The sequence below is a fragment of the Genypterus blacodes genome, unplaced genomic scaffold (assembly GCF_046128005.1).
Source record: "Genypterus blacodes isolate CSIRO-AG114 ecotype Tasmania unplaced genomic scaffold, CSIRO-AGI_Gbla_v1 ptg000090l_1, whole genome shotgun sequence".
NCBI classification, from domain to species: domain Eukaryota; kingdom Metazoa; phylum Chordata; class Actinopteri; order Ophidiiformes; family Ophidiidae; genus Genypterus; species Genypterus blacodes.
Window position 1 is genome coordinate 663,375 of NW_027466895.1, and position 26,566 is coordinate 689,940.

At 44.5% G+C, this 26,566-nt stretch overlaps 7 protein-coding genes across 8 annotated transcripts; 5 read left to right on the forward strand and 2 right to left on the reverse strand.

Moving 5' to 3' along the window:
• Nucleotides 1–337: 337 nt before the first annotated feature.
• Nucleotides 338–3,972, forward strand: dram1 (DNA-damage regulated autophagy modulator 1). Its single transcript, XM_076158932.1, has 7 exons — nt 338–671; nt 1,097–1,164; nt 1,386–1,528; nt 1,908–2,085; nt 2,174–2,232; nt 2,594–2,686; nt 2,772–3,972. The coding sequence occupies exons 1-7, from the start codon at nt 541–543 to the stop codon at nt 2,814–2,816; spliced, it is 717 nt and encodes a 238-aa protein (XP_076015047.1). The 5' UTR covers nt 338–540; the 3' UTR covers nt 2,817–3,972.
• Nucleotides 3,973–4,293: 321 nt separating this feature from the next.
• On the reverse strand, nt 4,294–6,581 carry washc3 (WASH complex subunit 3). The gene is made up of 7 exons (XM_076158933.1): nt 6,380–6,581; nt 5,940–6,038; nt 5,751–5,816; nt 5,538–5,666; nt 5,345–5,458; nt 5,122–5,186; nt 4,294–5,028 (listed from the first exon to the last, which is right to left on the reverse strand). The coding sequence occupies exons 1-7, from the start codon at nt 6,428–6,430 to the stop codon at nt 4,929–4,931; spliced, it is 624 nt and encodes a 207-aa protein (XP_076015048.1). The 5' UTR covers nt 6,431–6,581; the 3' UTR covers nt 4,294–4,928.
• A 413-nt stretch (nt 6,582–6,994) lies between these two features.
• LOC143007581 (uncharacterized) lies at nt 6,995–11,405 on the forward strand. Of its 2 annotated transcripts, none has more exons than XM_076158983.1 (9): nt 6,995–7,132; nt 7,632–7,834; nt 7,909–8,010; nt 8,133–8,228; nt 8,324–8,434; nt 8,524–8,641; nt 8,723–9,473; nt 9,564–9,622; nt 9,713–11,405. In XM_076158983.1, exons 1-9 carry the CDS (start codon nt 7,099–7,101, stop codon nt 11,218–11,220), a joined length of 2,982 nt encoding a protein of 993 aa, XP_076015098.1. In that variant the 5' UTR covers nt 6,995–7,098; the 3' UTR covers nt 11,221–11,405. The 2 variants fall into 2 exon arrangements, with proteins under 2 accessions (XP_076015098.1, XP_076015099.1); XM_076158984.1 differs by having other exon boundaries at nt 7,638–7,834.
• An 894-nt stretch (nt 11,406–12,299) lies between these two features.
• Nucleotides 12,300–13,640, forward strand: LOC143007582 (tetraspanin-7-like). Its single transcript, XM_076158985.1, has one exon. It carries the CDS (start codon nt 12,361–12,363, stop codon nt 13,492–13,494), a length of 1,134 nt encoding a protein of 377 aa, XP_076015100.1. The 5' UTR covers nt 12,300–12,360; the 3' UTR covers nt 13,495–13,640.
• Nucleotides 13,641–15,815: 2,175 nt separating this feature from the next.
• On the forward strand, nt 15,816–21,058 carry def6c (DEF6 guanine nucleotide exchange factor c). Its single transcript, XM_076158871.1, has 12 exons — nt 15,816–16,017; nt 16,851–16,991; nt 17,696–17,878; nt 18,276–18,506; nt 18,579–18,725; nt 18,814–18,922; nt 19,158–19,378; nt 19,475–19,582; nt 19,715–19,881; nt 19,978–20,179; nt 20,269–20,359; nt 20,447–21,058. Exons 1-12 carry the CDS (start codon nt 15,922–15,924, stop codon nt 20,623–20,625), a joined length of 1,875 nt encoding a protein of 624 aa, XP_076014986.1. The 5' UTR covers nt 15,816–15,921; the 3' UTR covers nt 20,626–21,058.
• A 253-nt stretch (nt 21,059–21,311) lies between these two features.
• On the forward strand, nt 21,312–23,181 carry mcat (malonyl CoA:ACP acyltransferase (mitochondrial)). Its single transcript, XM_076158872.1, has 5 exons — nt 21,312–21,920; nt 22,050–22,137; nt 22,241–22,458; nt 22,593–22,730; nt 22,821–23,181. The coding sequence occupies exons 1-5, from the start codon at nt 21,480–21,482 to the stop codon at nt 23,103–23,105; spliced, it is 1,170 nt and encodes a 389-aa protein (XP_076014987.1). The 5' UTR covers nt 21,312–21,479; the 3' UTR covers nt 23,106–23,181.
• Nucleotides 23,182–23,529: 348 nt separating this feature from the next.
• Nucleotides 23,530–26,133, reverse strand: bik (BCL2 interacting killer). The gene is made up of 6 exons (XM_076158875.1): nt 25,809–26,133; nt 25,690–25,718; nt 24,554–24,656; nt 24,125–24,277; nt 23,911–24,025; nt 23,530–23,818 (listed from the first exon to the last, which is right to left on the reverse strand). The coding sequence occupies exons 3-6, from the start codon at nt 24,646–24,648 to the stop codon at nt 23,702–23,704; spliced, it is 480 nt and encodes a 159-aa protein (XP_076014990.1). The 5' UTR covers nt 24,649–24,656; nt 25,690–25,718; nt 25,809–26,133; the 3' UTR covers nt 23,530–23,701.
• Nucleotides 26,134–26,566: the final 433 nt, after the last annotated feature.

The following is a 26,566-nucleotide window of genomic DNA, read 5'->3' on the forward strand; positions in this document are numbered from 1 at the left end:
TTTAAGGGGTTAACCGATTTCTCCATAGAATAATTATTGAGTAATATTTCAAATGATGTATAAGCAGGTTGAATGAAAAAGTACGGTAAACCCAATATAATTATAATGAAGGTAATAATTATAATTGGGTAATGAAGATGTCATTACCCAAGAAGAAGGAAAGAAAGAAAGAAAGAAAGAAAGAAAGAAAGAAAGAAAGAAAGAAAGAAAGAAAGGGGGCTTAGATGATGACTACTGTTGGTTGTGCTTGTGTGGGCAGGTCTACAGAGGTTTTGGAGAAGAGATCAAATTAACTCTTCATTATCATCGTCAGAGGCCAAGTTCTCTCTCTCGCTCTCTCTCGCTCTCTTTCTCTCTCTCTCTCTCTCTCTCTCTCTCTCTCTCTCTCTCTCTCTCTCTCTCTCAGAGACAACAGCTGCCCTTGAACAGAACTTCTTCTGTTTTTCTGTTGTATAGCGTCATCTTTCACCCCCTGGATCAATCTACTGACACTCACATGTTACCGACGTACGTGGACGTTAGGCGTAAAAGCTCTCTGAGATGTTTTGGTTCAATCAAGGTCTCTGCGCTCTGCCCGTGTTTTTGGTCATCTGGTCGTCTTGCACCTTCATTGTCCCTTACCTGATCGCGATTTTTAGAGGTGATGTCGATGTGGTCTTCCCATACATAAGGTAGGTTACGCGTTTTATTGATATATTCACTGACATTTTTGAGAGACAATCGAGATTTGGTGCTGAATATGTCAAACCTACAGATGGTATTTCATGAGGTTGTTTTGTTTAAAATATGATTGAAGTCCAGAGAGAAGCGTGGGTTCTTTGTATGTAACTTTCGTTTTCCTCGTCGTTCACTTGGCTGCAGATCAACCCCGCAGCTGCGCTACAGTAAGCAGATGTTATTTAAGGTCACAACGCGACTTTCAGCTTCCACTCTGCTGCTTTTCACTCTAAAATTGTACTTTTGTCTCACATGAAGACGCCCAGGCGATGAATCATCGGAAATTTAGGTCAAAGTCACATTACTTTGCGTCAAATGTTGCGCAAATAGGAAGCTATGATGCGTTATGTGTGTTTCAATTGTTGTTTTGTCTTTGTAGTGATACAGGCGCATTGCCACCAGAAAGCTGCGTGTTTGGGATGATGACTGTAATCACCGCATGTGCAGGTATGATATCAGCAGTGTGGGCATATGATCAACATCAGCAGTCTGGGCTTTCCTATGGTTCCCCCCATATGACCACTTCCTCTTTTTGAAGAAAGCGAAAGTAGACCTTATGACTGGGAATGTTTGATGTAAAGCAATTGTTCTTCCAAAATGTGATTCAATGAGTACTCAGTCCTCATTGAGGCGAATCAGTGCAAATAAAGTGTTTAACTCCTCCACAGGAATTGCCACCATATATGCCAGATACAAATACGTGGAGAAGCTGAGTGAGGAAACCAACGTGGTTTCTCCAAAGCTGAATAAAGTTGCTTTCTGGGTTGGGATTGCCTCATGTTTGACCATGTGTATAGTTGCGACTTTCCAGGTAAATTGATTTTGGCTTTCATTTGCCACCTAAAAGCTACAGGTTAGCTATTTCCACCAAACACTGAATTCACGACTAATGACATCAGAAACATTTGTGTTTTTCCTCTGTGAGTCGATAAAGTCAACAACCAAGCTTAAACTTCATTTTTAGACTCAAAGATCAGAAACTGCACTTGTGTGTTTTGTTTTCCACTGCTAAATCATTAAAAGTTGCTTTTTTAGTACACTACATGTACATCTTTACTGCACTTCATAAAGTATCAATTTCTAAGAGCAAAGAAAGACAAATTCATGTCATTAAGAAAGGATTGACGATGATTTTCAAACCTCAATGATCATATTGGAATTACTAATTAATCTTTTTTTGTGTATGACAGGAAACAACAGTGACCAAAGTTCATGATATAGGAGCTGTGCTGTTCTTCTTCTGTGGCGTGTTGTACACAGTCCTCCAGTCCATCATCTCATATCGTGCATATCCATATGGATCCTCCATGGCTGTGTGTTATGTGCGCACAGTGATGGCCACGATTGCCTTCTTGGCACTTTTCCCGAGTATCCTTTGACATGTTTAGGTTTCATAAGTGTATTATAATTGCAAGCCTTTAGGGTGAAAGGTTGTGGTCCTTAAACGACAACTCAGCTGTCATCTGTGCATCATTCGTGAATCAAACCAGGCTGCACAGGAACCCACTGGACAAGGTAAGCTTCCATTTTCATATTATTTAAATTTGAGTTACATTAAGTATATGGAGTCATGCAAGTTTAATGTGCAGTATAATGTGTAAAAACAAGAAGTACACTCATACAAACATATAAACTCTGACTGAACAAGCCTGGGTGAAATCTGTCTTGTTCTAATGATATAATAACTATATCATATATAATAGATTTAACTTTATTGTCATTGCATGTCACAGGTACAAGCAATGAATATATAGTATATATAAGAAACATAGTTTATATCCACAGGTGTATACATATTATGACTAAGTGAGCCGTTTCAGACTTAAAGAGAAGCTGAGTGACTGTATATATATCAGCCTTTGTTTCTCTCTTTCAGGACTACCCCTACTACATGGCCAGCGCCGTGAACGAGTGGATCGTCGCCTTCAGCTTCATCTGCTACTTCTTGACGTACATCCACGACTTTAAAGTGGGTATGGAGTCCAAGTCTAGACAAGGAAGCACGTTTCGCCTGGAATGGATTCTTATTTTACTGCCCGTTTGGTTTCCCACAGATGTTTACCCTACGAGTGAAAACAGAGTACGAGGAGGATTCTTGATCGACCTTTGAACTCCCGGGGAAGTATTGTATAAAGCTTCTCAGGTCTTAAATGTGCTGTATTAACTTTTATGTATGCTGCTTTTGTGGGTCTTGCGTTGTTATTTATGGAAGTTGTACAACTGGCTGCCTGTGAGGTCTGTTGTGGTTTCAAGAAATGAACCAGGGTTTTTATATATGTACCTTTTTACCTTTTTATACGATCACAAATGATTTTATTACACACACAACGGCTTTGTGCCGAAGAAATATCTACTTGCACTTTGCTCGGCACCGTTGCCATGCCAGCAGCGCACATCCTGTCGACCACCAATAAGAGAAGTTCATCACATTGTCAACACATGATCAGTGTGCATGTGATTAAAGGTGCCATATTATAGGAAACTGTTTCCCCCCTTGTCCTTCTGCAGCATTCCTGGCCTGTATGAACTCTCAATCTAATTAAGGAGTCTGTCTTTAGGCCCGATCACCACTCAGGAGCTTTCTAACACGGCTGTTTAGTCTGAGCTGTCAAGTTAAAAATATGACTCCAAAACTCCCACAATGTCAACAATATTCCTTCTAGTTATCATTAAACTCCTTACCTTTCGTATTAGGATCACAGAGCTGCTTGTTTCTGATGTGATTCAGTTCAATTCAGCCTTTAACGGGGTTTGGTTATCAGGTAGGGAGTCTGATAACGAAGTGAACGGTATCAGTGTGTCCTTCAGAGAGCTTTTTACTGCAGAAACCAGTCCATTAGTTTGCCCAGGGAGACCACACTGATCAGGAATCTTAAATGCTATCTTCTCCACAGCATACTACACGTTTCTTTAACCAGTATTTTGCTACAAAAGTAACACAACTGGAGAGAACACAAATGGAGTATTAATCAATATTTTAAAATCGTCTGCCTGACGTTTTAAAGAGCTGCAACATGATTTTAATCAATATGAGGTTGAAATTGTACCAATTGTGCCTGGCATTGCCCTTGAGCAAGGCCCTTTTTGTGAAATGGATCATCTGGTGGCATTTGCCTTAAAGCAGAGTACTGTATTGTATTACAGATAAAACCAACAAGGGATTTCATTTTGTATCTGTGCCATCTTGCCTTTGACATTAATGTACAGTATGTATATCATGGAGGCTGACAAATAAAGATACACTTTTTTAAGCAACATATGCAAGTGCTTATTCGAGGAAAAACTGACATTTCACAACACAAAGTGCTTTCACAACTTCACGATACTTTTTTACAGTCATCGTACTGTAGTAAGACAGACCAACGAGGACGATGTTTGACTGTCTGGGGTTTGCTGTCACAGGTTTTCATTACTGGGACGACAGAGACCGCAGAAGCAGATACAAACAAAATGTGATTTTACATTTGTAGTCTTTCTAGCAAAGATTTAAACGTTTCACTCATAGTGCAAGTTTGTTACTTGTTCCATAATTGTGCCATGTGTGATATTTTGTTAATCAATGTAAATATGAACACATTTGAATGGCAAAACTCACGAATTTACTTAACATTACAACAGAAAGTTAAATGCAACATTAGCCATGATGATACGACCACAGTGAGTTCAGAAACACTGAAGAATGTTACGCTATTAACGTCAACGCTATAAATTTCACTTCCTGTTATGCCGCAGTTGAACCTTTCCCTGAATAATCATTGTGGTATTCGTTCGTTCCTCCCGCTGAAACTCCACGCGTTTCAACATCTGTGTTTCACATTCATACAAAGTATCTTTCTAAAATCTGAAACTGCAAATGAATGAAAGAGTGTTCACATGAAGAAACTCCTTTAGACTGAGAGAATGGTGTGACAACAAATTAACAATAGTTAGTATTTGTACAAATACTACTTCGACTACTAATTACATCATTCTTTACTTCTGACAAATGTAGCAAAACGTATCAAAACTGCCACTGACGTATCAAAACTGAAGAGGACCATTTCAGCTCTTTCACGTTGAAAGTTCATCCGCTCTCATGGAGTTTCCTGTTTCAGGCGCCAGGCATCTGCGTCCATCACGTCCCAGTCTCCTCATTCAGAAGCATTAATGGCGATGGATGAATTCGACAGGAAGCTGTGTGCGATGTGGAGGACAGAGGACAGAAAACGTCGTCAGTCGCTGAAAGACGATTCGCTGTCAGAGGTGTTGGCATCACCGTCTTGATCCTCATTGGTCCTCTTTCCTCCGTCGGGCACAGGGGCGTCGGGCGTGCTGCAACAAGGGGGATAATGGTTGGATAAGGTGACTTCTGCGTGAATGTAGATTTACTATAAACACGTTGGAGAAAGGTGGCATAACACTCACTCAAGCAAATTGGGGTCCAAGCCGTCCATCACCATTTTATTCCTAATGGCCATAACGGGAACGCCCTGGATGAGGACAAAGCACATACTGAGGCGGAGACGCACTTCCAGGAACAAAGCAAAGTGACAAACCGCCAGAAGACAGGAGCACACACGTTTAACATATGTAACTTGACAAACAAGACACAAGTTTCTAAGCTGTACGTTAGAAATGGCCGACTTACCACTTGAACCATTTTCAAGTATCGGGCATAACGTGGATCTTTGGCCACCGTCATGACATTTTCTGCAGGTGCTTTCTGCTCTGCTACAACAACTGCTGGTGCACTCTGTGGAGTCTGCATAAGAGGAAAGAGGCAGTCTAGGTAATGCTGCTGTGTAGTATTGCGTAACTGTGTGTGTTTTGTGCGTGATTACCTCCGCAGGTGGCAAGGGCCCTGCTGAGGGTCCATCTACGTGACTGGCTGTAGGTCCGTTGGCCTCCACAGTTCGCTGCGGGCCGACTCCATCGACTGTGACTTCATCCAGGCCAGGGATGGAGGACAGCTGATCAGAACGTGACAATGCATGACAACATGTGATAAAGGCCACAAAGAACAGACACAATGAACACAAAGATGAAGAACCCACCTTGGCCTCCAAAATACCCAGGGTTGTTTCAATCTGTTGTATGCGGAGGGAGATGTTTGAAAGTTTCTGCGGGATGCAAGTATGACAGGAAATGGCAGGAAATTAACTAATTCAATTGAAGTAATTCTTCGACCAAAGCAAAAGGTCAGAACTATGACGGGAGTAATCTGTGGAAGGAGACGTACAAACCTCTTCACAAACGGTGGAAAATCGATTTAAGAACCTGACTGTGTGCACAATGAACTGATTGAGATGGGCCACGATTCTTCTCTGCTGTATGGCAGGAACCTGAGGGGGACACACACACAGACCATACAGCCATGAGTGGAGTGGAGTGGAGGTGTGGTGAAAAGGGTTAATGTTGAAATAGGTATTGTGCGAACGAGTTTAATTGTGTATTGGTAAAGATAGTAAATGTAACTATTTCCCCTTGCAAGGAGCAGATGACAACAATGGTGGTTGCAAAGTCCAAATTAAAAAAAATAGCAGCATATACTCAGCTGTTTTAATGATATTGTGGTTTCTACGCAACACAGTAAATTAACTATACATGTTATGGAGCAGAATTCTGTTTATTGTAGCTTGTTTTGCATATTTGCTCTGTAAGAGGCTAACTAGCAGCTACCAACCTTAGTGAGATCAACTCCTGATCCCACAATCGGCAGCCCGTCCTCATCCATGTCAGGTTTTTCAGACGCTGTGCAGATATTTATGCAGTTTTAGTGTTTAAAGGCGAAAGTCTTTCTTCACAAAAACAAGGATGATGAAATTCTGTACTTGGAACGATTCATGTGACTAGACTGTGATCACGGCGTGATGTCACGTACGGCTGTACGCTTCCGTGTCTATCAGCCAATAGGATTTGTTCTTTGAGCTTTTATTTTGAAGCTGCTATTCCTGTCTGCGTTTTGCTGATGATGTTAAGGAAATGTGTAAAAAAACATATATAAAAAACAAAAGATAGATAAAAACTAAAATACACAAAAAGTGTAATTATTCACAAAGTCGTTGTCAATTGTGATATCAATTTCATGACGGATCAACAAATATATTGTTTATTTCTTGTTTATTTCCTCTTTTCATTTTTTCCGAGTAATGTTTTATTTATTTCCACAACTGAATGATCACATTTTTGTGTGTTTGACGTTATTTTACAGTCCAAAGTGAAAGTATTATGAGAGCTGCAACCCAAATAATAAGGCTAAACCGGTTTTTATTTTGAAGAGAGGAAACGTAGGAGAAAAGTTGAGGAAACGGGTGTTTGCGTTCTAACAGCGCATGTTAGCCACCAAATCATATAACATTATTTTACGTTTATTTTCAACGTCACGGGAGTCGTGTTGCACTAATGGAAGGGTGTGGGTTAACTGGGAAAACAAACGGTATGTATTTTAACGATCATATCTGATTCTAACACAATATAATGTGTGAATGTCCTAGTCAAACAGCCTAGCGGGGTCTGTCTATTCAATGGAATCAATCGATACATCTGCAACTTGTCAGCTTTGTCACCTCTAGAATTTAATGACTCATATCACATTTTCAATTTCACCACCTTAATAGCTGTGTTAGTAACACACACCGTCAAAATTCGATTCTAATGAGATTATGAATACATTTTGTCCAGCAATTATACTACTTCACAGTGATATTGCTAGTCTACACATAGATCATACCATTTCTATTTGCTATCAAATTTCCTTTCTGTAACAAAGTAATACGACTCTGAATTAGTTACCAAAAAATAGAAAAGAATATCAAATGAATCCAAGATAAAGCCAAGGATAAAGTGTTGTTGTGGAGTTTGTAGTTAAGCTGCTTAATGTGCTCGACAATGCCCTCTATCGAGCATGTCTGACACTACACCTTCCTCTGTGTCAGAGACAGGCCTGCCTCTGTCATCTCTGCGCCTCCTTCTGCCTCCACTGCAGCTTCTGTCCGCTGCCATGTGGCAGGTGGCAAAGCAGAAAGACGTGATGAATTACGAGAAGCTTCAGGAGTTTGTGTTCATGGTGACAGAGACGATTCCAGGACTGATAAACCACACACAGAGAGCCCAGCTCATTCTGGGTCTGAGAGCGAGGGTGAGAAGGAAGAAAAGTTGTTACTGCAGCCAATTTCACCGATTTTGAACTAAATAGATGTGTTTGTGTTTCAGCTCATTCTGGAGCTATGCAAAGACTCAAGTCGAGGTTCAGTTGATTCTCAGATGATCCAGAGCTACTTGGATAGACTCCCAATTACCTCTGCAAACACAGATGTAAGCTCAGTTCAAGCTAAATAAAGACTTTGCACAATCACACTGCCCTATTGTTGTTAAATTGTCTCTTGGTTTGTGAGTACATAATGATACTTTTAATGACGCAATTGTAATCTTCACAGTACCGGGACACAGAGGTGAAAACAACAGAATCCACGTTTATTGCACTTGTTCAAAGCCTGCTGAAAGATCCAACTGAGAGAGCGTACTTCTTCCAGGTCAGGCAGATTTGAATCGTCTACACCTCAAAGCAATCTTAAAAAGTGTGGCTATAGCAAATGTAAGGTGACATTTCTATCAATTTGTCTTACAGGAAGTGTTCCCAGTGGAATATGGGTCAAAATATGACGCTGCTGTACATGTATTATTGTGGGAGCTGCTCTCAAAACTGGAAAAGCTGTTTCCAGTACCAGACCTTAAACAGGTATACAGCAAGGGGACATGTTGGTTTGACATTGGCAGTATCTCGAGCACGTTATGAAGAACCTGATTGTGCTATGATAACGATTCTAGGCCGCAGCCTGGCTGGGTTCTGCACCTGCAGAGTTGCAGGAATGTGTTCAGTCCACGCCTGAAGAGCTGAGTTTGATCTACAAGCACTACAAGAGTCATGGGCTGCTGAAGATGCCATGTAAGTATCAGTTTTAAAGTGTAGTTTAAACATCAGCAATGGGAGCCGATGACTTAATGTCCCCTCGTTTGTCTTTTATAGATGGGCCTTCATCTACTATCGGCAGCTGCATCATGTCTGCTTTATCCATTCCTCCTTCCCAGAAAACAAATATTTCCATCGGACGGGGATCGATCCACAACTACGCTAACTTATTAAACCCCATCAGTTTTGTTGGAGGAGACCAGTATAATATAGTGACCATCTACACTGAGGTTGAAGTGGGAGAAACTGAGGTGGAAGAAGAAATGATTGAGTCAACCGAGGTGCAAGATCAAACCGATTTCTATGAGGAAGAGATAGTGGCTGAAAGAGTGGAAAACCCCGTCACTGAGGAGACGGCGAGCTCGAGGGCAGAGGAAGTGAGTGAAGCTGTGGATATCGCTAAAGCGCTGGAGACGCTCACTAAAACCTTTGCGTTGAGAAAGGAAGCTCTTGGTCAAGACGTGCCAACGGAGAAGACAGATGATGCCGAAACATCTCTGAATGATGAGATAGGGACGGGAAATGCTACGGATGAAGGAATAATGCAGGAAACACATGAAGCGAGCGAACAAACTAAGCAGGGCGAAAACATTGTGGAGGAGGTGAAGGAGCCAGCCAATGAATTCGCCTCTGTTGACGATGAGGCTTTTACCGATGCCTCCAGCGAAGCGGCGACCTCTGAGACTCCATCGTCTTTGGCGATCGTGCGGCGATCTTCTCGTCTGCAAACAAAGACGTCGCCGAGTTGGCAGCAGGCGCTCAAGAAGTTTAAGAGATCGCAGAAGGAAACTAACGGAGAGCCCAAAACGTACAGACGCTATTTTATACTGTAAATAATCTTTCATTATGGTAAGGGAATGTTTGATCTCGATAATGCAGCACTTTCTCGTTTCATCAGGACCAAAGCTGATGACTCCTTCGCTCCATCTGTCATCGCTGTCAGAGGAATCGACACAGGTACACAAAACATTAATGACACCTAATGACACGACCGTCACATCCGTATTACACTACATTGGTCTCATTCTTCATGTAACCCCCATGCAGATGATGAAGGACGAGTGACATCCATCCTCTTCTCCTGTGCACAGTGTCCCTTCCACAAAGCGGAGACCAACAGCCCCCCTCACTTCCACATGCAGAGTGTCCAAACAGAGGTCTACAGGACTCTCATGGCAACAAAGACGGATGGAGCCAAATTTACTCCGTCTCCCACCAGCACTGATGAAATATTCACATCGATCAAGCTTTTCCCCCGAGGTGACACAGAGCAGCCTCGTAATCGAAGCCCAAGTGGTAACGTGTCTCGGTCCCCTGGCAGACGGAAAGCCCTGACATGCGAGACGTGCGGCAAGACGTTCACCAGAACTTCTGATGTCAGGAGACACCAGCTCACGCACACTGGGGAAAGACCTTTCAGCTGCTCGCAGTGCGACCGCACCTTCCAGCACTCATGGGATCTGGTCAAGCACGAGAACAAGAACCACGGGGTGGACGTCTCCTTCTCCTGCCAGACGTGCGGGAGCTCCTTCGCCAACCTCCGCTCATTGACCGTCCACCACAAGAAGTGCCACTCGCAGGACACTCAGCTCCCTCAGATTTGCTCCATTTGCGGCCAGAGTTTCCCCTCGCCCTCTGAGCTGCTCCAGCACAGGAAGTCCCACGGCACCAGTCGGCGCTACATATGTCAGCAGTGTGGCGAAGGCTTTGACACCCTGCTGGCACGCTCCCAGCACAGGCAGGTGCACCGGGTCAAGCGGCAGTATAAGTGCCCGCAGTGCGACAAGACGTTTACCCGCAGGTCTGACGTGAAGAGGCACTCATCCACCCACACAGGTGAGCGTCCTTACAAGTGCAATCAGTGCAATAAACAGTTCTCCCTCCGCTTCACGCTGAGGAAACACCTCCGGGTCCACACGGGCGAGAGGCCTTTCCAGTGCTCCCACTGCCCCAAGAGGTTCACGCTGGTGTCCGTCCTGGCCCGACACGAGAGGATGCACACGGGGGAGAAGCCTTTCCTCTGCTCCCAGTGCGGGAAGAGCTTCCTGTCCCAGGGAGAGCTCTCCAAACACCACAGGTGCCACGTGGACGAGCGACCCTACTCGTGTCCGCAGTGCGACAAACGGTTCAAGAGCAAGAAGACGCAGCAGGAACACATCGTCTCCCACAGCGGCGCCCGTCCATTCCCGTGCAGCTACTGCGGCAAGTGCTTCACCAAACCGTACGCACTAACCAGGCACAATCTCATCCACACGGGGGAGAGGCCGTTCCCCTGTAACCACTGCGAGAAGACCTTCCTCACCCTGGGTGAGGCTCAGCTCCACCAGCGCATTCACACCGGCGAGCGCCCGTATCCCTGCACCACGTGCGAGCTCAAGTTCAAGAGCTCGTCCGAGCTGGCGAGACACAGGCGTGGCCATTTAGGGCAGAAGCCACTAAAGCCGCACTGCGAGCGCTGTGCGAAAACATTCCCGTCCAAGGACAAACTGAAGAGGCACATGGAGAGCCACAGAGAGGAACCTGTGGACTCTACCAACACTGATGAAGCCAAATAAGAAAACATACAAGGAACTGTGCTTAAAATTAATATAATTTATATTGTTTAAGGGTGCTGGAGCATCAAATATGTGTTTTTCATGAGTAGATACTGTAAATATAGCAGTGATACATTTAGCGCTAAATATAAATCCCAGACAATCATCCCCGGATATTAAACAGCATTGTTACAAAATGTTAACATCTATGTCTTCTTGTCTAAATCTCTACATCAGTGAGCGTGCACTGACATCTTGAGGAGACAAGGGCGACATTTGTGGGGTCTTCCTGTCTGTAAAGGACATTTTGCGTGCCGCTGTTCTACATATTGTTAGATTTATAAGACTGCAATGGAGTCACCGTGGAGATGTGAAGCTGCATGTGTCAGGTGTATTTCCCCTGCACTCTGCCCTGGCTGCACATAAAACCCAAATGAGTCAGTGAGCTGATGTTTATAGTCCAAAAACTCATTATAAACATCATAAAAATAGCCTCATTTTCCTCTGCAGCTTTCCAACCCACAGTGGTAGAATCCCTGTTTTCGCCCCTTTCACTTTTGACCACACTGAAGGAAGTTCTCTCTCATCTCTCATCTCTCATGTCATGATGTCAATGTTTTCTTTGTCCTTATGTTATGTTTTTAATTAACTGAGAGGCTTTAATGAGTCCTGACTGGCCATGGGGCAGATGGAAGAGATAGATTAAATGGAAGTTTGGAAGTTGGTTTAGCTGGCAGTAGTTCGGTTGATGCCTCCTCCACGCCGAGAGAGGGTGTGCATTGTTGGACTCCACAGTCGCTCCAGCCCATAGCACACACCTCTAACCTTGGCCAGTGAGAGGGACGGCAACAGCGAGCGACCGAGCAGATGCCGGGATGCGTCCGTGTGACCGTGCAGGTGGAAGGAAAAAAAACGCCCGATAAATAAGGTGGGAACAAGGAGGCTGTGGAGGCAGATAACGGGGGAACGCGACGGCCATCAACGTGATTTGCAGTCCAGCCGGTGTCAGTGGCGTTGATGGCGGATTAATATCCAGTCATAAAAGAGTGGGAGGGGGATTGTGTGTTGAGGGAGCACAAGACTGAGGGTGGTGATACAGATAGAGAGGGGGAGTGTGTAAAAGAGAGAGAGAGGGGAGTAGATAAAGCCGAAGCCGGCATCATGAGCTCTGCATTGCTATACAACTCCCTGTCGGCTCGGCCAAGTCCCTGCAGAAGAGATCTGGACTTGGAACACGAGCGGCTTGCCATACGAAGGCTCTCGTCTCCGCTCAGTCTCGACCGGCTCACCGCTCCTCCTCTTCCCCGACGGCCCTCCGCAATCCCTGGCTACCTGCTGTCACCCTACCAAGAGCAACAGGAGCAGATCCAGCAGCAGCAGATCCAGCAGCAGCAGCTCCAGCAGATCCAGCAGCTCCAGCAGCACCAACGCTTGTCCTTGTCTGTGTGCTCCGAGGCCTCCCTGGCGCCCCCTGGACCTCCACCTGCGGGCGCCGCCCCGCCCTGCTGCCGCCCAGTGGGAGTCATGCACCTGCTGCGCCTGGGTCTCCTGGCCTTCAGCTGCCTCTTCTGGGCTGCCGGCTTGGCCATCTTCACGCTGGGTGTGTGGGCGCAAATTTCACTGGCGGACTACATGTTGTTATCCGCTAATCGCTATCCAAACGCCCCAATCATTCTGCTGGCAACAGGGGCGGCCGTCACCGCCTGGGGCTTCCTGGGTTGCCTGGGTGTGGCCGCCAACCTGCCGTGTGTACTCAGGGCTTATGGTTACTTTCAACTGGCTGCACTTATAGGCGGTTTGGCAACTGGACTGTCCGGGCTCTTCTATCGTGAAGACATAGCTGGAGGATTTCGTAGTGGGTTGCAGCGAGCGGTGGCAGGATACGCAGAGGACGAAGGCCGTGCCGATGCCTTAGATAGCCTACAAAGGGCCTTGCAATGTTGCGGGGCGGAGGGTTGGCGCGACTGGCTCACCTCCGACTGGGCTCTGGAACACATTGTCTTCCCGCCAATGGAGAACAGCACCTCCATATTCTTGCCCGACAGCTGCTGCATGCGTCGAAAGGGTTGCAGGAACCGACCTCTGCCTGCAGACGACGCCGAGGGAGTGGTCGAAGCAGGGATCCACTCGCACGGCTGCTTCCGCAAAGTATTCAGTTTGGTCAACGACAACGTCTTCCACATCGCCGCCACTGTTTTGGGATTAGCCTTCACCCAGATCGGGGGAATCACCCTGGCTTGTCTGCTGGCAAACAAACTGGCGCCGAGGCAACATCGACGCGTGGTTGCGCATTAACGATCAATTTTAAAGACTAGGCAGCCGATGCCATGTAAGAACTAATATGTACATAGATTCCACAACATGGTGTCCTGCTACACAAGAATAATTAAGAATTCCCCCACTGTTCATTATTAGTTTGCTTGTGGTCTGTTTACACATCGTTCGGTTAGTTTGACCATTTAGATGTTATTGATGATGTACATGAAAAAGAGATGTTGTTGCTATCGTTCTATTCCAATTCTAAAAAGTGGTTCTCGGATTGAGTTTAGGGATGAAGGAAGGAGAGTTGTGTCAGACATAAACAGAAATACAGATGTTCACCAGCTGTCTTCACTGTCTGAGTATACTCAGATGATTAAAGGTTGGTCGGTTCTATGTATCTACTGTATTGGTGCTATAGAAAAGAGCTCAGTGTGTTACCATCTGTGATATTTTGCACCTGAGGCTGCTTACATTTCGTTTTGTCCCTTTATTCGACCACAAATCATCATTTTTAATGTGCTTCCGTGAGAGATTTAATGCGATTGGTCTCGCGTCGTTATTTCATCATTACTCACAGAGGAAGCTCCCCATCGTCATACATCTCACGTTGCCTATTGAGAGTATTGGCCATTTTTATTGCTCTTGTATTATATATATCCAGCACAATAATGTATAATCTATTGTAACAATTACCAGACAGTGCGGGGAACAAGCATGAATGAAAACTGTAAACTATTCCTGTCAAAAATAAACAAAAAATCTTTGCCTCATTATAGAATGTGATATTGAGCAGATGTCGGTAATGGAAATTTCCAGGTCTGCTTGGTTCTTCATCCCTGAATATTAAGAAATATGGCGTCGGTACTCTGGCAATGTAACGTTGATAAAGTGTTGTGTGTAAACAGTATGCAGTGATAGTGAAGGCATATCTAAGGTATATGATGTTCTCTAATAAACATGTTGTTGCTTGAATAGCTGATGCTCTTTTGTGTCGTCACAGCTCGGATCTGTCTATTTTCTGAAAGGCCGCAGGTACGCGTTTCCAATCTGCATTTTTAAGAGCTCAGAAAGTCACCTGGGATTGGTTTTTACGAGGAAAGGCCGAGCTGGACGGGCGCCAACGTGGTAAATTTGTCAGCACAGAGAGTGGTCAGTCCCCACGGAGACCCCTGGCCTCAGCCATCCTGAGTAATGGCTGAGTGGACGGCATCTCATTGCTGCCACATAGGACAATGGTGATTAGATCTGTCCTTGAGAGGAGACAGAGGGAAGACTCGGCTGTAAAATATTCTCATTACCACACGCACCATAAATTCATAATCTATATAATTTGGTGTGTGAATACTGTGAAATACATTTGCATAAATTCATTGAAGTTTACATTTAAACCTTGAGCTTGAGAGGGAGCAAGAGAAAGGGAGAGAGAGAGAGAGAGAGAGAGGGAGAGGAGGGGGCGCCGGGCCTTTATTTTCATGACCTACTGTGATGACTGTATTGATTAGCCTACATTGTATGTGACTACTACTGCTATTCACCGTTCATGTTCAACCTACTTTGCCTTTAACATTGCTGCAGTCCAAACAAAGCTAAATGTAGACAAAGAAACGCCTTGCTCAAAGGAACGAGCAGGAGAGGGAAATAGCAATAGCACACTTACTGTATGTGCGCTATTTAATTTAATACTCACTAAGTAGCTGCAGACAACACTATACAATTCATGTCAAAGAAACATGACACAAATGTTGTTATACTAAGCTGATTAAAGAAAAGAACTGCATAAAGTGGATGTGTATATATGGAAGCCTGAATAAGACATTTTTACTGTTTATAGCTCATGGGATCAGGCCTCTTAACACCATGGTGATTGTGTTTTACATATACGTACATTAGTCTACTTTAGTGAAAGCAAACATTTGATTTAACATGTGAAAGTTTGCCAAAAAGGGATTTAATGTTTCACACATTGCAATTGCTAAATGAGAGTAGCTTTGCACAGCGCTAATGGGTGTGCTGTGCTTTGTTGATAACATTGTCCGGTTGTGCCTGTCGACATTTGGAACACTTAAACGCCTCACAGCTTGAATATGTCTTCTGAAAATTGCCCCCAAATTGATTTTTTAATCATAAATAATTACAGATGACAGTTTTAATGAAGATATTAACTTGTCTGTCACCCAACATGCGTAAGAGAAGAATGCCAAGAATAGACCAAAGAGGGGGGAATAGTGATTGGTGCTTTTTTATGGAGCAAATTTGAGTTTTACTGAATATACTTGCTTTATTAGGAGTTGGGTCTTTCATCTCCAGCCTCCTCCTCCTCCGCACTCTGTCCTACACGCTTCCCTGTGGCTCCTTCGCTCTGTTCTTTTATTTGCCAACTCTCACACACCCTCGCTGCCTCGAAGCTGCTGCGCTGCGCTAGGAAATGTAGACGTTTTGCGCTACTGCCAAGTCTCCGAAATGGACCTAAAATCCGAACTCCTCAAGTCCATCTGGTACGCATTCACATCGCTGGACGTGGAGAAGTGCGGAAAAGTGTCCAAATCGCAGTTAAAGGTGAGCACGGATTGATTTAATGTTTATTTTTTTCCAAAGAAATGTTCCCGAAAGGTCAGTAAACAGGTTTGGGTCTCAGTTGTCTTGATTCAGGGGGACTGAGGACAAAACAAAGTCTCAAAAAAGTTCCTCTGACTGTTCTGAAGTATTTTAATTGAATTATAGTTAAACACCAACACAGGGGTTTTTCTCCTAAAATTGCTGGGAAAGTAGAGTGTGACTCCAGTTTAAGCATTGGGGTCAAAGTCCACCCTGTGACAAACTCTGTAAAATAAACACTTACATAAGTCAGAGTGAGGTTTTATTTTGTCATTTCCTCCACTGGAGTACTGGTTATATATTTTTGTCTTAAATGTTGCTTTGGTCCAGTTCGTACACGCCTGTATGAGCCTGCAGAGGTGAGAAGAATCCAAGGAAATAGCAGAAAGCTGTTCTGACATGCTTGTAACCACCGGGGATCAGCTGTGTGTGTGTGTGTGTGTGTGTGTGTGTGTGTGTGTGTGTGTGTGTGTGTGTGTGCATTTATGAAGTAACTCTAAGTCTGGCAAAGACTTAGTCATTTGTTGCGGTCATATTCATAGACGAAACATTGATACCTGTCTTGTGTGCCTGTCAGGTATAATTCTGAAAATATGAAGAAAACATGCCAGATTGAGCTAAAATGCAAATTTACAGCCGCAGGTTAGATTAAAAGAATATAGGTTTGAAGGTATATAATTCAAAAAATGCCATCAAATGACTTTTAAGTATATCCAGAGCCTGATACGTAATCCTTTTTGTGTGATGAATTACTATCATTCATACGCATGTATCTGTGTATCTGTGTCCTTCAGGTACTTTCCCACAACCTGTACACTGTGCTGAACATCCCACACGACCCTGTGGCCCTGGAGGAGCACTTCCAGGACGATGACGACGGCCCGGTGTCTAACCACGGCTACATGCCCTACCTCAACAAGTACATACTGGATAAGGTACTGCACCTGTTTGTCTAAAGCAGGGGTCATTAACATTCCTGTGTGTGTACAATAAGTGGAGGCTAATAACGTGAGACTTCCTAAGGACAGTAACTGCCTCCCTTCCTATCCCTTCCAATTGCCCAATGCTGCAGTATCACAATCTGGGTCGTGGTCTGTATTTTAATTATTTTAAGGGAACCTGGAAATCCTCTTAATCATCACACCCATCTAATAACATACCACAGTATTCTACAAGTCTTCGAGATGACAGTTGGTGCTGTATTTGATCATCTGTAGTCTAGTTTTTGCTCTAAACCAAATAAAAACCCAAACTGTCAACCCGCAGCCATAATAATGCAAATGCATTTAATCTACATCCGCCTGCTAACGAGGAGAAAACTGCAAACCTCGCAACGGCGTGTTGTGCCAGCTGTAATTTGGATGCTGAGGCCGACGTTGCAAAGCGATACTCAAGATGAAAGATCACAGTTGATTGTATGAGCTGCTGAGTCGTTGCTGGCGTAACTTTCTTGCCCCAGCAGCTTGTTTTTCAACCAATCAGAAGGCACACTGCTGTATTATAGAATGTTTTATTGATCATCATGTTGCATGCAATCCACAGCAAATCCCATGCAATTAAAATTTAACTTGCTATGCTTATATACTTAAATGGTTTGGTTTTGGGTTTCAGTCGTTATGAGTGTACTTGTGTCCGACAGGTCAAAGAGGGAATGTTCGACAAGGAGAAGTTTGACGACTTGTGCTGGATGATGACCATGAAGAAGAACTGGAAAGCCGTGCCAAAGGGCAGGCCGCTCTCTGAGAGAGACTGTTTCAAGCTCTTCTGTCTGTTCAACCTGCTGTCTGAGGATCGCTACCCGCTGGTGATGATACCTGAGGAGGTAAAAGAGGGATGAGAAAAGAAAAAAATGAGAGAGAGAAATAATTCAAAGTATCCCAGAAAATGGCTTTGAAAGTGAAGTTTCTGTCATGAATTATAATGTTGTGGTTGTACAGATACAAAGTTTCATACATTTGACAGACAGATAGTGGAATAAAGAAAGCTATTTTTTTTTTATTTTAGCCTCAGTCTTAACCCAGCATGTGTATTTTCTTACTGTAGAAAAAACAAGAGCAAGTAAGTCTGTTAATGGGTTTCTTCCTTCCTGTGCTTCCTCCATAATGCCTTCGGTTTCCTGTCAGCACGGACAAAAATAAACTGCTTTACCATCAGCGCAGCACCTTCCCCCCACGATGACTGTGATTTATTATCGTGTTCAACTCCAAACTTGTGCTCAGGTGGAGTATCTGATGAAGAAAATCTCCACAGCGATGAGCCAGGAGTGGGACGGGAAACCTTTGGAGGACTTGATATCCCAGGATGCCACACAGGGGGAGGAGGGCATGTCTGTGTGGAGCTTCCTGGAGCACATGGGCGAAGGTCGGCTGCTGAGGGTCACCAGTGGCGAGGCCTTCAGTCTGGCCCTGAATGAGGTCTTCCTGGAGATGTACCACAATGTCCTCAAGAGGGTGAGTGTGTGTGTTTTTCGGTCTGCTCCGCTTTCTTCGCTCGGTTATTAAGACTCCCTCCTTCCTTATCAGGGTTACATGTGGAAAAAAGGGCACGTACGCAGGAACTGGACAGAGCGCTGGTTCGTGCTGAAGCCCTGCTCCATGTCTTACTATGTGGGGGAGGACTTAAAAGAGAAGAAGGGGGAGATCCAGCTGGATAAGAGCTGCGTTATAGAGGTTGGTGGAATTGTTTCTAGAGGAGAAGAGGAGAATCAAACACTTCTCTTTGACGACGCAGTCTGACTCCCTCCTCTTTTGCGTTCAGCCTATTCCAGACAAAGAGGGGAAACGCTGTCTGTTCTGTGTGAAAACCGAATACAAAACTTACGAAATGAGCGCCGCTGACCAACGGCAGAAGGTGGAGTGGATTCAAGGTATGTTGGTGTGTATGAACAGCGACGCACATGCACACGTATCTATGTCCACAAAGTAAAGCAGAACATAGAGAACAAAAAGCAAAACAAAACGCCGTCATTACAGGCATTCAAATGTAAAGACTAGAAGAGTTTTTATATTCATATTCTGGGGTGAGATGCAAACAATGGGAGGTCATTCAGAAAGACAGGGTGTTTAAATGTGTGTGTTTGTCTGTGTGCGTTGCCCCTCCAGCCCTTCAAACGGCCCTCCGTCTTCAAAATGAAGGCAAGTTGTCTCTTCACCAGGAGCTTAAACTGAAGCGGCGGTTCCAGCGGGAACACAGCGTTCGGGAGCGCAGCCCGAGTTCCCGGAGCAGCACCAGCAGCCGGAGCAGCCAATCAGATGACTCCATCACCCACGAGATGGAGAGAGACAAAGAACGACAGGACCAGGAGATAGAGAGCATCATCCAGGTGAGGGAAGGAGGGACTGGCAGAGGAATGGGAGGGCTGTCATATTCATTCAAATTCATAGTAGCAATCAAAATGGTATCAAATGTGTCCTATTAGCACGCACGAGAGTTGGAAACACAACGACGGGAGGCAGAGGAGAAAGAGAGGAAGAGACAGAGGGAGGTGCGGACAGAGCTGGAGAGACAGCTGAAAGAAGCGGAGATGGTGAGAGAGAGATTTTCCATTTACCCGAACGCTTTGGAGTGGCTGAAATCAGCAAGACATCAGTATGGTGTGTGTGTGTGTGTGTGTGTGTGTGTGTGTGTGTGTGTGTGTGTGTGTGTGTGTGTGTGTTAGTTGCGAGACAGCATGCAGGCAGAGATGCAGGAGAAGGAAAAGGAGGCTGAACAACACAAGAAGAGGATCCAGGAGTTGGAGCTGACGCAGCAAAAACTGGAGGCCGCTCTCAACATGGAGATCCAGGCGCGGCTGGAGGAGGAGAGGGTCAGACAGGAGCTGGAAAGGTGACACACACACACGCACATACACACACACACACAAACTCACACATTGGTAAAGTGGTTGTTACTATGTATGTGCATTTGCCTCTTCGGCTCCAGGTTGTTAAAGGCTGAAGAGGAGAAGAAGAAGCAGTTCCAGCTGCTCCAGGAGGAGCAGAGGGCATTACAGGGCTGCAGCACCATAATGGAGGGTTTAGATGACAGTACAGAGGAGGAGGCCACGCCCTCTGCCCTGTACTCAGCCTCGCAGGAGCTCAAAGATCTGCGCGAGTCTCGCCAGAGGAGCCGCCAACACCTGGAGGTACACTAAGGCAGAAAATAAGAGAGTCAGTGTGTTTGGATTGGTTCATTGTGCCGCAGCATGAAGATGAATACTTCTACCCCCTGCAGGAGGTCCAGGAGAAGCTGAGGAATGCCAGTCAGCACGTACGCCATTGGAACATCCAGCTGACGCGCTTAAAGAAGCCCATCACGGTTGCAGGTGTGATGCTGTTTGGGTCTCAGGGGTGGGACAACGAGCGGGTCAAAGCATTATTGAAACTTAAATGTCTGTTGTTCTTTGTTGTAGACCGGTTGGATCGGCTGCAGTTGAAAAACACGTGTCAGAAAAAGGAAGACGCGCTGGCCAGCAACGAGTTCATCTCTAAGTTCAAGCTTAGCAACCAAGGCCCGGAGAAGCAGATGGAAGCGGCTCACCTGTCAGAGGGAGAGGAGGAATCACAGCAGAAGCCAAACGGACAAATGTGATTAAGACAGATTAACACAGTTTTTAAAATGTACAACAATTCCACAAATAAGACGAACAATCAGGCTGTTTACAGTTTATCAAAATCTGTGCAGCAATTTGTGTTATATTTATATTTTGAGTTGCACAGGAAGAAGGAAATCTGTGATGCGGAACAAACTCAAACCATCTGAGTGAGATAGAGTGAGATTTGCGGTTTTGTACAATAAAATCTATTGATAAATACTATAAGTGCACACTGTGATGTTGTCTCTGTGATTCACAAAGGAACAGTGTATTGTTGGGCTGTTGAGTGTGATGCGTGTAATGCTGCTCATCAGAGGGTGAAACGGAGATGGACAGAGACAGTATGGACCTAAACATGGAGGTGCAGGCGATCGAAATACTGCTTGTGTTATTTTTTATAAACAAATAAATAGAAATGTTTTGCTGGTATTTTGTTTTCAAGGTTTATTTCGCATACTCTCAGTCTAGAATGTGAAAGGTCACGTTATGTTTCAAAACCAGTGAACAGGTGTAACACCAAGAAACACAAGTTGATATTAAATTATAAATAAAACTTCGGGTGTTCGATTGCAGTATACCACAGTATATCAGTTTGAACAGTTTGTGAGCGTTCCAACTCTGACCTGAGGGTGGCGCTTTCTACGTCCGCTTCCCCCGGAAGTAAAACAAATTCAAAGGTGACTTCAAACATCATGGCTCGGCTTACGGGTACAACATGGCGAGTTTAGACTTTCTCTCAGCCAGAATAATGGGCTTATTTACGTGATTTACAGTTTATCCAGGCGCAGTATGGGTCCGTCCTATTCCCTGAAATCTTTAATATAAATGTCACACTGAGACGTGAATGTAAATGTTGTTCCCCGGCGTGAGAAGGACCTGCAGAGGGAAGGTCAGGTCCCTGCGCTCCCTCTGCAGAAGACTGTCCAGCACCCGGCCGCCCGGTCCCCAGGATGAGACCCGGCTCCCCCCCGCTGACGGTACCTCTCCTCCCGAGGACAGCGAGCCGCCCGCCGCGGAGGAGCCCCGGAGAGCCTGGAAGGAACCGAGCGGCTTCTCCGTGCTGCTCTTCCCGGGCCAGGGCAGCCAGTTTGTGGGCATGGGACGCGGACTCTTGCGTTACCCCAACGTCAAAGAGATGTACTCGGCCGCGGAGAGGATACTCGGGTACGACCTGCTGTCTCTTTGCCTCCATGGACCCGAGGAAGAGCTGATAAAGACGGTCCACTGCCAGCCCGCCGTGTTTGTCGCCTCCCTGGCTGCCGTGGAGAGACTCAACCACGAAAACCCCAAGGTAGATATCTGCTCCACAAGGTCCATGTTTGTTTTGTGTTTGATTTGTTATTGTTTTGACTCACTCCTTGATCTACGGTGTATGTTCGTGTTTTATTGTAAAGCCACACATTTCCCCCTCTCCCCTCAGGCCATTGAGACGTGTGTTGCTACTGCGGGTTTCAGTGTTGGAGAATTTGCTGCCCTGGTCTTCTCCGGTGCTATGACCTTTGCAGAAGGTAAGCGTGACATGAAGCTGCTGCTCCTCCTCAGGTCAAGGCAACAAGACATGGAATCATAGGACTGCAGAGAAAATCAGTGTGTTTTTGTTTGTTTTTCTAGCTTTGTATGTTGTGAAGGTGCGTGCAGAGGCCATGCAGAAAGCTTCAGAGCTGGTTCCGAGCGGGATGCTGTCTGTGATTGGTCGTCCTCAGGCCCATTACAAACACGCCTGTCTGCAGGCTAAAGAGCACTGCCAGAGCCTGGGGATCCAGCAGCCGGTCTGCATCGTGGCCAACTATCTGTTCCCAGACGGCAGGGTTATCGCAGGACACCAACAGGTATGCAGCATCATGTCTCCTCAGGGAAATATCCATCATACCTAAGGGTCAAGAAAAGGAAAAACAGCAGTAGTGGGAGGTAGAAATGGCCTTTGTGGTTCCGCTTTGATGTGAGATCTACTTCCTCTTCCCAGGCTCTGGATTTCCTGCAGCAGAACGCAAGACGTCTGCAGTTCATGAGAACCAAACCTCTCCCAGTGAGCGGGGCCTTCCACACTGAGCTGATGCAGCCTGCCACAGAACCTGTCAGAGAGGTCCTCAGGCAGGTGGAGGTCAGTCAGCTGCATTGAGAATGTGTCATCTACACGCCTAAACATCATCATCTAACACAGAGCTTCCTCCTCTCTACGTTTGCCGTTCAGGTGCGCTGTCCTGAGATCAGAGTGTACTCCAATGTGGACGGCAGGCGCTACACTAACGAAGGCCACATGCGGCGACACCTGGTGAAGCAGCTGGTGTCACCTGTGAAATGGGAGCAGACGCTGCACGAGATCTACGAGAGGGCGCAGGGCGAGATGTTCCCCCACACATTTGAGGTTGGCCCAGGGAAGCAGCTGGGCGCCACGCTTCAGAGGTGTAACAGGAAGGCTTACCAGACTTACACACACGTGGATGTCGTCAAGAACGATGTAGACCAAGACGACTAATGCAAAGTTCAACAACACCTGTTGAACCTTTAAGGACTTGATCATTGTATTAGCAAAAATAAATGTTTTTTCTATGAAGGAGACAATGCCATTTTCTTTTATAAAGTTTATTTGCATCACATGTAAAACCATTTTTAGATTTGAACAGAAAGTCCAGCTCCCTTATTTATATTAAGCGTTGTTTGTAAAAACATGGCCTCTTAAACCAGTAAGAAACGGAATCTTGATTTATAAAAAAAAAAAAAAACTGCAAGCCAGCAACAGTCCAGTCCCCGCAAACACACACACTTTGATATCAGTACAACAGTGAAATAAACAGCCCTGCTACATTACACTGGTCAACTCTTTGGGTGGCTTTAAGCTGCCCTGTGACAAATCTTATGATGTCATTCCACTAGTGTTGCCTGTGATTTTGCCCAAGAAGTTGTTCACAGTCTTTGTGTACAATTCAATACCACTCATTAAATTAGTATAAAAAAAAGAAAAGATCAAAGTAAACAGCAGAAACAAATCAGTTTGTAATTGTCACTCAGTTGCAATTTTTTTTTATCAAACATAAATTATTATGGGCAAAAGAACCCCTGATGGCCACTTAATTAGCCTTTCCATTCCACCCATAATGCAGTGCAAACGCTCACTGTGGCCACAAGTGCCAAAGTGACTAGTAGTCCTCTGGTCCAGCCAGTGCAGGTCTCTGGTTGAAGATTTGACAACTGTGAAAGCAAACACACTATTGTCAGTCAAACGTACACTATAGTGGCATTACCCCCTGAACATTTGAGTGATAAAAAAACATGATTGTTACCCAGGCTGCCCAGGTGTCAGCTCTGTGAATGCCCTGCCCAGGCACAGTGGCTGCTATCCAGGCCTTCACTGCAGCAGACAAGCCCTGGAAACCCCCAAACTGGTTCTGAAGATCCCTGAAAGAGAGAGGGAGAGAGAACATTCACGTTTACTGAGTAACAAAGCTGTAGAAATTAGCAATTAAGATGTAATCACAAGACGAGTGGGATTCATACCGATAGATGGTTCTGGTCAGTGCTTGAGCAGGTCTTAGCATGTGAAGGGGAGTTCGCAACCAGGTCGGCTGTCTGCTGGTCCGCTCACAGTCCAGCCGGTCTCCTATTACTGCCAACTGGCGGCCGATGGTCCGTGCAGCCCTGTCGTTGAACCTGTATGAGGAACCCACAGGAATGTTTTGGAGGTTATAGTTTGATAATGTGTTGATGTTTTTGTTCAGTATGCAATAGTCAAAGGGGAGGTACAAAGTTTAATTCAATAAGTAAATAAAAGCCACAAATTGTTATTGTAGAATCAAGTGATTCTGCAAACAGATCCTATTTTTTACAATATGTGTTTTTGGTACAACTGATCCCACACGGTCTGTTGCCTGAGGCTCAGCTTGACTGGAGTTGTGTGTTGTTATTATGAACAAAGGGGGCCTGTACCTGCGGTTCATGTTCAACAGGATGGCAGCGTCCGCCTCACCAGGTCCAGCCCGGAAGGAGATGACACGATTTTGCAGTCTAATTTGTTCTACCATCTTGTTTTCTGAGGAGAAAAAGTCATATTGTCAGTTTTTAATGTTTGTGGTTAAATTACAACTTCTGTCACAGAGACAGGTAAAGGTTCCATGGCATGACATGTCTGTTTAATGAATGTGTGTGTGTGTGTGTTTGCACTCTCCCAACGTTCATAAAGAGCCTGTGTAAATACTGAGTCACGTGATCAGGATAGGTGGCGGCTGTGTTACCGGGCAGAAAACTGAGGCTGATAAAACAACAGGCCCTCCTCAGTTTGAAGAGATGACATCATCTGTTCAACTCCAACGTTTGTATTCAAGTCGCCATATTAAACCAAAAAGTAAAGGATGAGGACAAAGAAACTAGTAATTGGTGTAATTTGCTGTTCCCATGGAGTCATGTTTTTCACTTCCTGTCTTTATCATTAGGAGTAAACATGTTTGTTCTCTCCTACACACACCTGTCCTCAAACCTGTTCCTGTTGTACCTGCACTCGTGCTGGAGTCTGAATGCAAATGCACCATTTCCATAAATCAAATCAACCAAACTGCTTTTCTCTACTAACAAAAACATCACTGAGTCAAAAGTATAAACTAAAAATATATATCAATTTACATTTCCTCAGTTAATAAGTAGCAAAAAAGTGAATAAGGCTTAATTTAGTGGATTATTATGTGAGTTTGAACAAAGTTTATATCAATTTGATGGCAAGAGAAACATCAAAATGTTGTAATAATTGTTGTACACAGCCACAGTTTACACCATCCAATAATACCCATATGGTCGTTTGTGAGGCTACATCTTATAGCACTGTTGCATATTGTCATAACAAAGAGATGAAGTCATTCTTCTCACCCAAAGCAAACAAAGGTCGTTTTGAAGATCACACTTATTTCAATTAATTTCATCCAAATTCAAATACTGTAAATAGAAAGCTAGAACCTTCATCGAGTATTTTAATATTATCCTGGAAGTTTTTGGGATATTAGTGCATTATAGCTTCCCTCGACCTGTAAACAAAGGAACAGGTGCATACGTCATAAAACAGAAAGTAAACCTACCTGTTGTTTAGATTAAAGTAGACGCCGCCCTGCAATAAACATAAAGACATTGTAAGTAAGCGTGTGTTAAACAAATCAAAGAAAGAAACATTTTAATAACTTATTCGTCCAGTACTTACAGCAGCGTCCTTTAATCTCGCTCTTCTCAGGTAACTGCCGCAAAAATCATTAACCACGCCTGTATCCGCTGCAGGAAGACATGACCATCAGGGGGCGACTGCACTTTGTTTTCGAGGAGGAAAAACATTCTGGTAAATGTCAACTAGAAAACACACAACAACATACAGTAGACACTATCTCATTCTGTACTTGAATTTTTCCTACGATGGAAAACGAAATTCAAAGTTCAAATCACAATTACACAGTTATAATGAAGTTAATAATATGTTGTATATGTGATGTAATTTCCTTTTTGTATCGTTTCCGCGTCATGGGTTGGGAGTTGTTCATGATACTGTCTCAAAAACATAAAATAAAGATCAAATTAATCTAAGAATGGGCGTTGGGTGGAGGATGTGCTGTTTATCCAGAAAAAATAATATCAATGTTCGGCATTCAAATACCTCTAATGTGTATTTGTTTTTTATTAGTGGACGAGTGAGGTTCAAGCAAACTGGCCTTAATAATCTGAGCTTAATGCCATGCGACAAAAACAATTTTGACTGTTATACAGTCACTTTTAACTACTAATTAGTAGGTGTTTTGTATTAAAACTCTGCGTTTTATTCCTTAATTGGGCTGTTTGCATTTTTCGCAACAAATTATTGTTCTTTCGATTTTTTGAAATACTGAAATACTGAACATAGCTGACGTTCCAACGTATTTCAGACTGATTACTGTTCCACTTCACTATGTGGTAGTAAAGTACTCAGCCGGA

Bases quoted from the DNA above. Each gene is read 5' to 3' on its own strand.
- dram1 (XM_076158932.1), top strand. From the start codon at position 541: ATGTTTTGGTTCAATCAAGGTCTCTGCGCTCTGCCCGTGTTTTTGGTC. The intron at 1,165-1,385 runs GTATGATATCAG...ACTCCTCCACAG, and splicing joins TGTAATCACCGCATGTGCAG to GAATTGCCACCATATATGCC. The intron at 2,687-2,771 runs GTGGGTATGGAG...GGTTTCCCACAG, and splicing joins CGTACATCCACGACTTTAAA to ATGTTTACCCTACGAGTGAA.
- washc3 (XM_076158933.1), bottom strand. From the start codon at position 6,430: ATGGATGAGGACGGGCTGCCGATTGTGGGATCAGGAGTTGATCTCACT. The intron at 6,039-6,379 runs GTTGGTAGCTGC...TGTCCCCCTCAG, and splicing joins CAGGAGTTGATCTCACTAAG to GTTCCTGCCATACAGCAGAG. The intron at 5,029-5,121 runs GTGAGTGTTATG...CCCTTGTTGCAG, and splicing joins TTGGACCCCAATTTGCTTGA to CACGCCCGACGCCCCTGTGC.
- LOC143007581 (XM_076158983.1), top strand. From the start codon at position 7,099: ATGGAAGGGTGTGGGTTAACTGGGAAAACAAACG. The intron at 7,133-7,631 runs GTATGTATTTTA...CCTCTGTGTCAG, and splicing joins GTTAACTGGGAAAACAAACG to AGACAGGCCTGCCTCTGTCA. The intron at 8,229-8,323 runs GTCAGGCAGATT...TTTGTCTTACAG, and splicing joins AGAGAGCGTACTTCTTCCAG to GAAGTGTTCCCAGTGGAATA.
- LOC143007582 (XM_076158985.1), top strand. From the start codon at position 12,361: ATGAGCTCTGCATTGCTATACAACTCCCTGTCGGCTCGGCCAAGTCCC.
- def6c (XM_076158871.1), top strand. From the start codon at position 15,922: ATGGACCTAAAATCCGAACTCCTCAAGTCCATCTGGTACGCATTCACA. The intron at 16,018-16,850 runs GTGAGCACGGAT...TGTGTCCTTCAG, and splicing joins TGTCCAAATCGCAGTTAAAG to GTACTTTCCCACAACCTGTA. The intron at 19,882-19,977 runs GTGACACACACA...CTTCGGCTCCAG, and splicing joins GTCAGACAGGAGCTGGAAAG to GTTGTTAAAGGCTGAAGAGG.
- mcat (XM_076158872.1), top strand. From the start codon at position 21,480: ATGTTGTTCCCCGGCGTGAGAAGGACCTGCAGAGGGAAGGTCAGGTCC. The intron at 21,921-22,049 runs GTAGATATCTGC...CTCTCCCCTCAG, and splicing joins TCAACCACGAAAACCCCAAG to GCCATTGAGACGTGTGTTGC. The intron at 22,459-22,592 runs GTATGCAGCATC...TCCTCTTCCCAG, and splicing joins TTATCGCAGGACACCAACAG to GCTCTGGATTTCCTGCAGCA.
- bik (XM_076158875.1), bottom strand. From the start codon at position 24,648: ATGGTAGAACAAATTAGACTGCAAAATCGTGTCATCTCCTTCCGGGCT. The intron at 24,278-24,553 runs GTACAGGCCCCC...TTCCTCATACAG, and splicing joins CTGTTGAACATGAACCGCAG to GTTCAACGACAGGGCTGCAC. The intron at 24,026-24,124 runs GTATGAATCCCA...TCTCTCTTTCAG, and splicing joins CTGACCAGAACCATCTATCG to GGATCTTCAGAACCAGTTTG.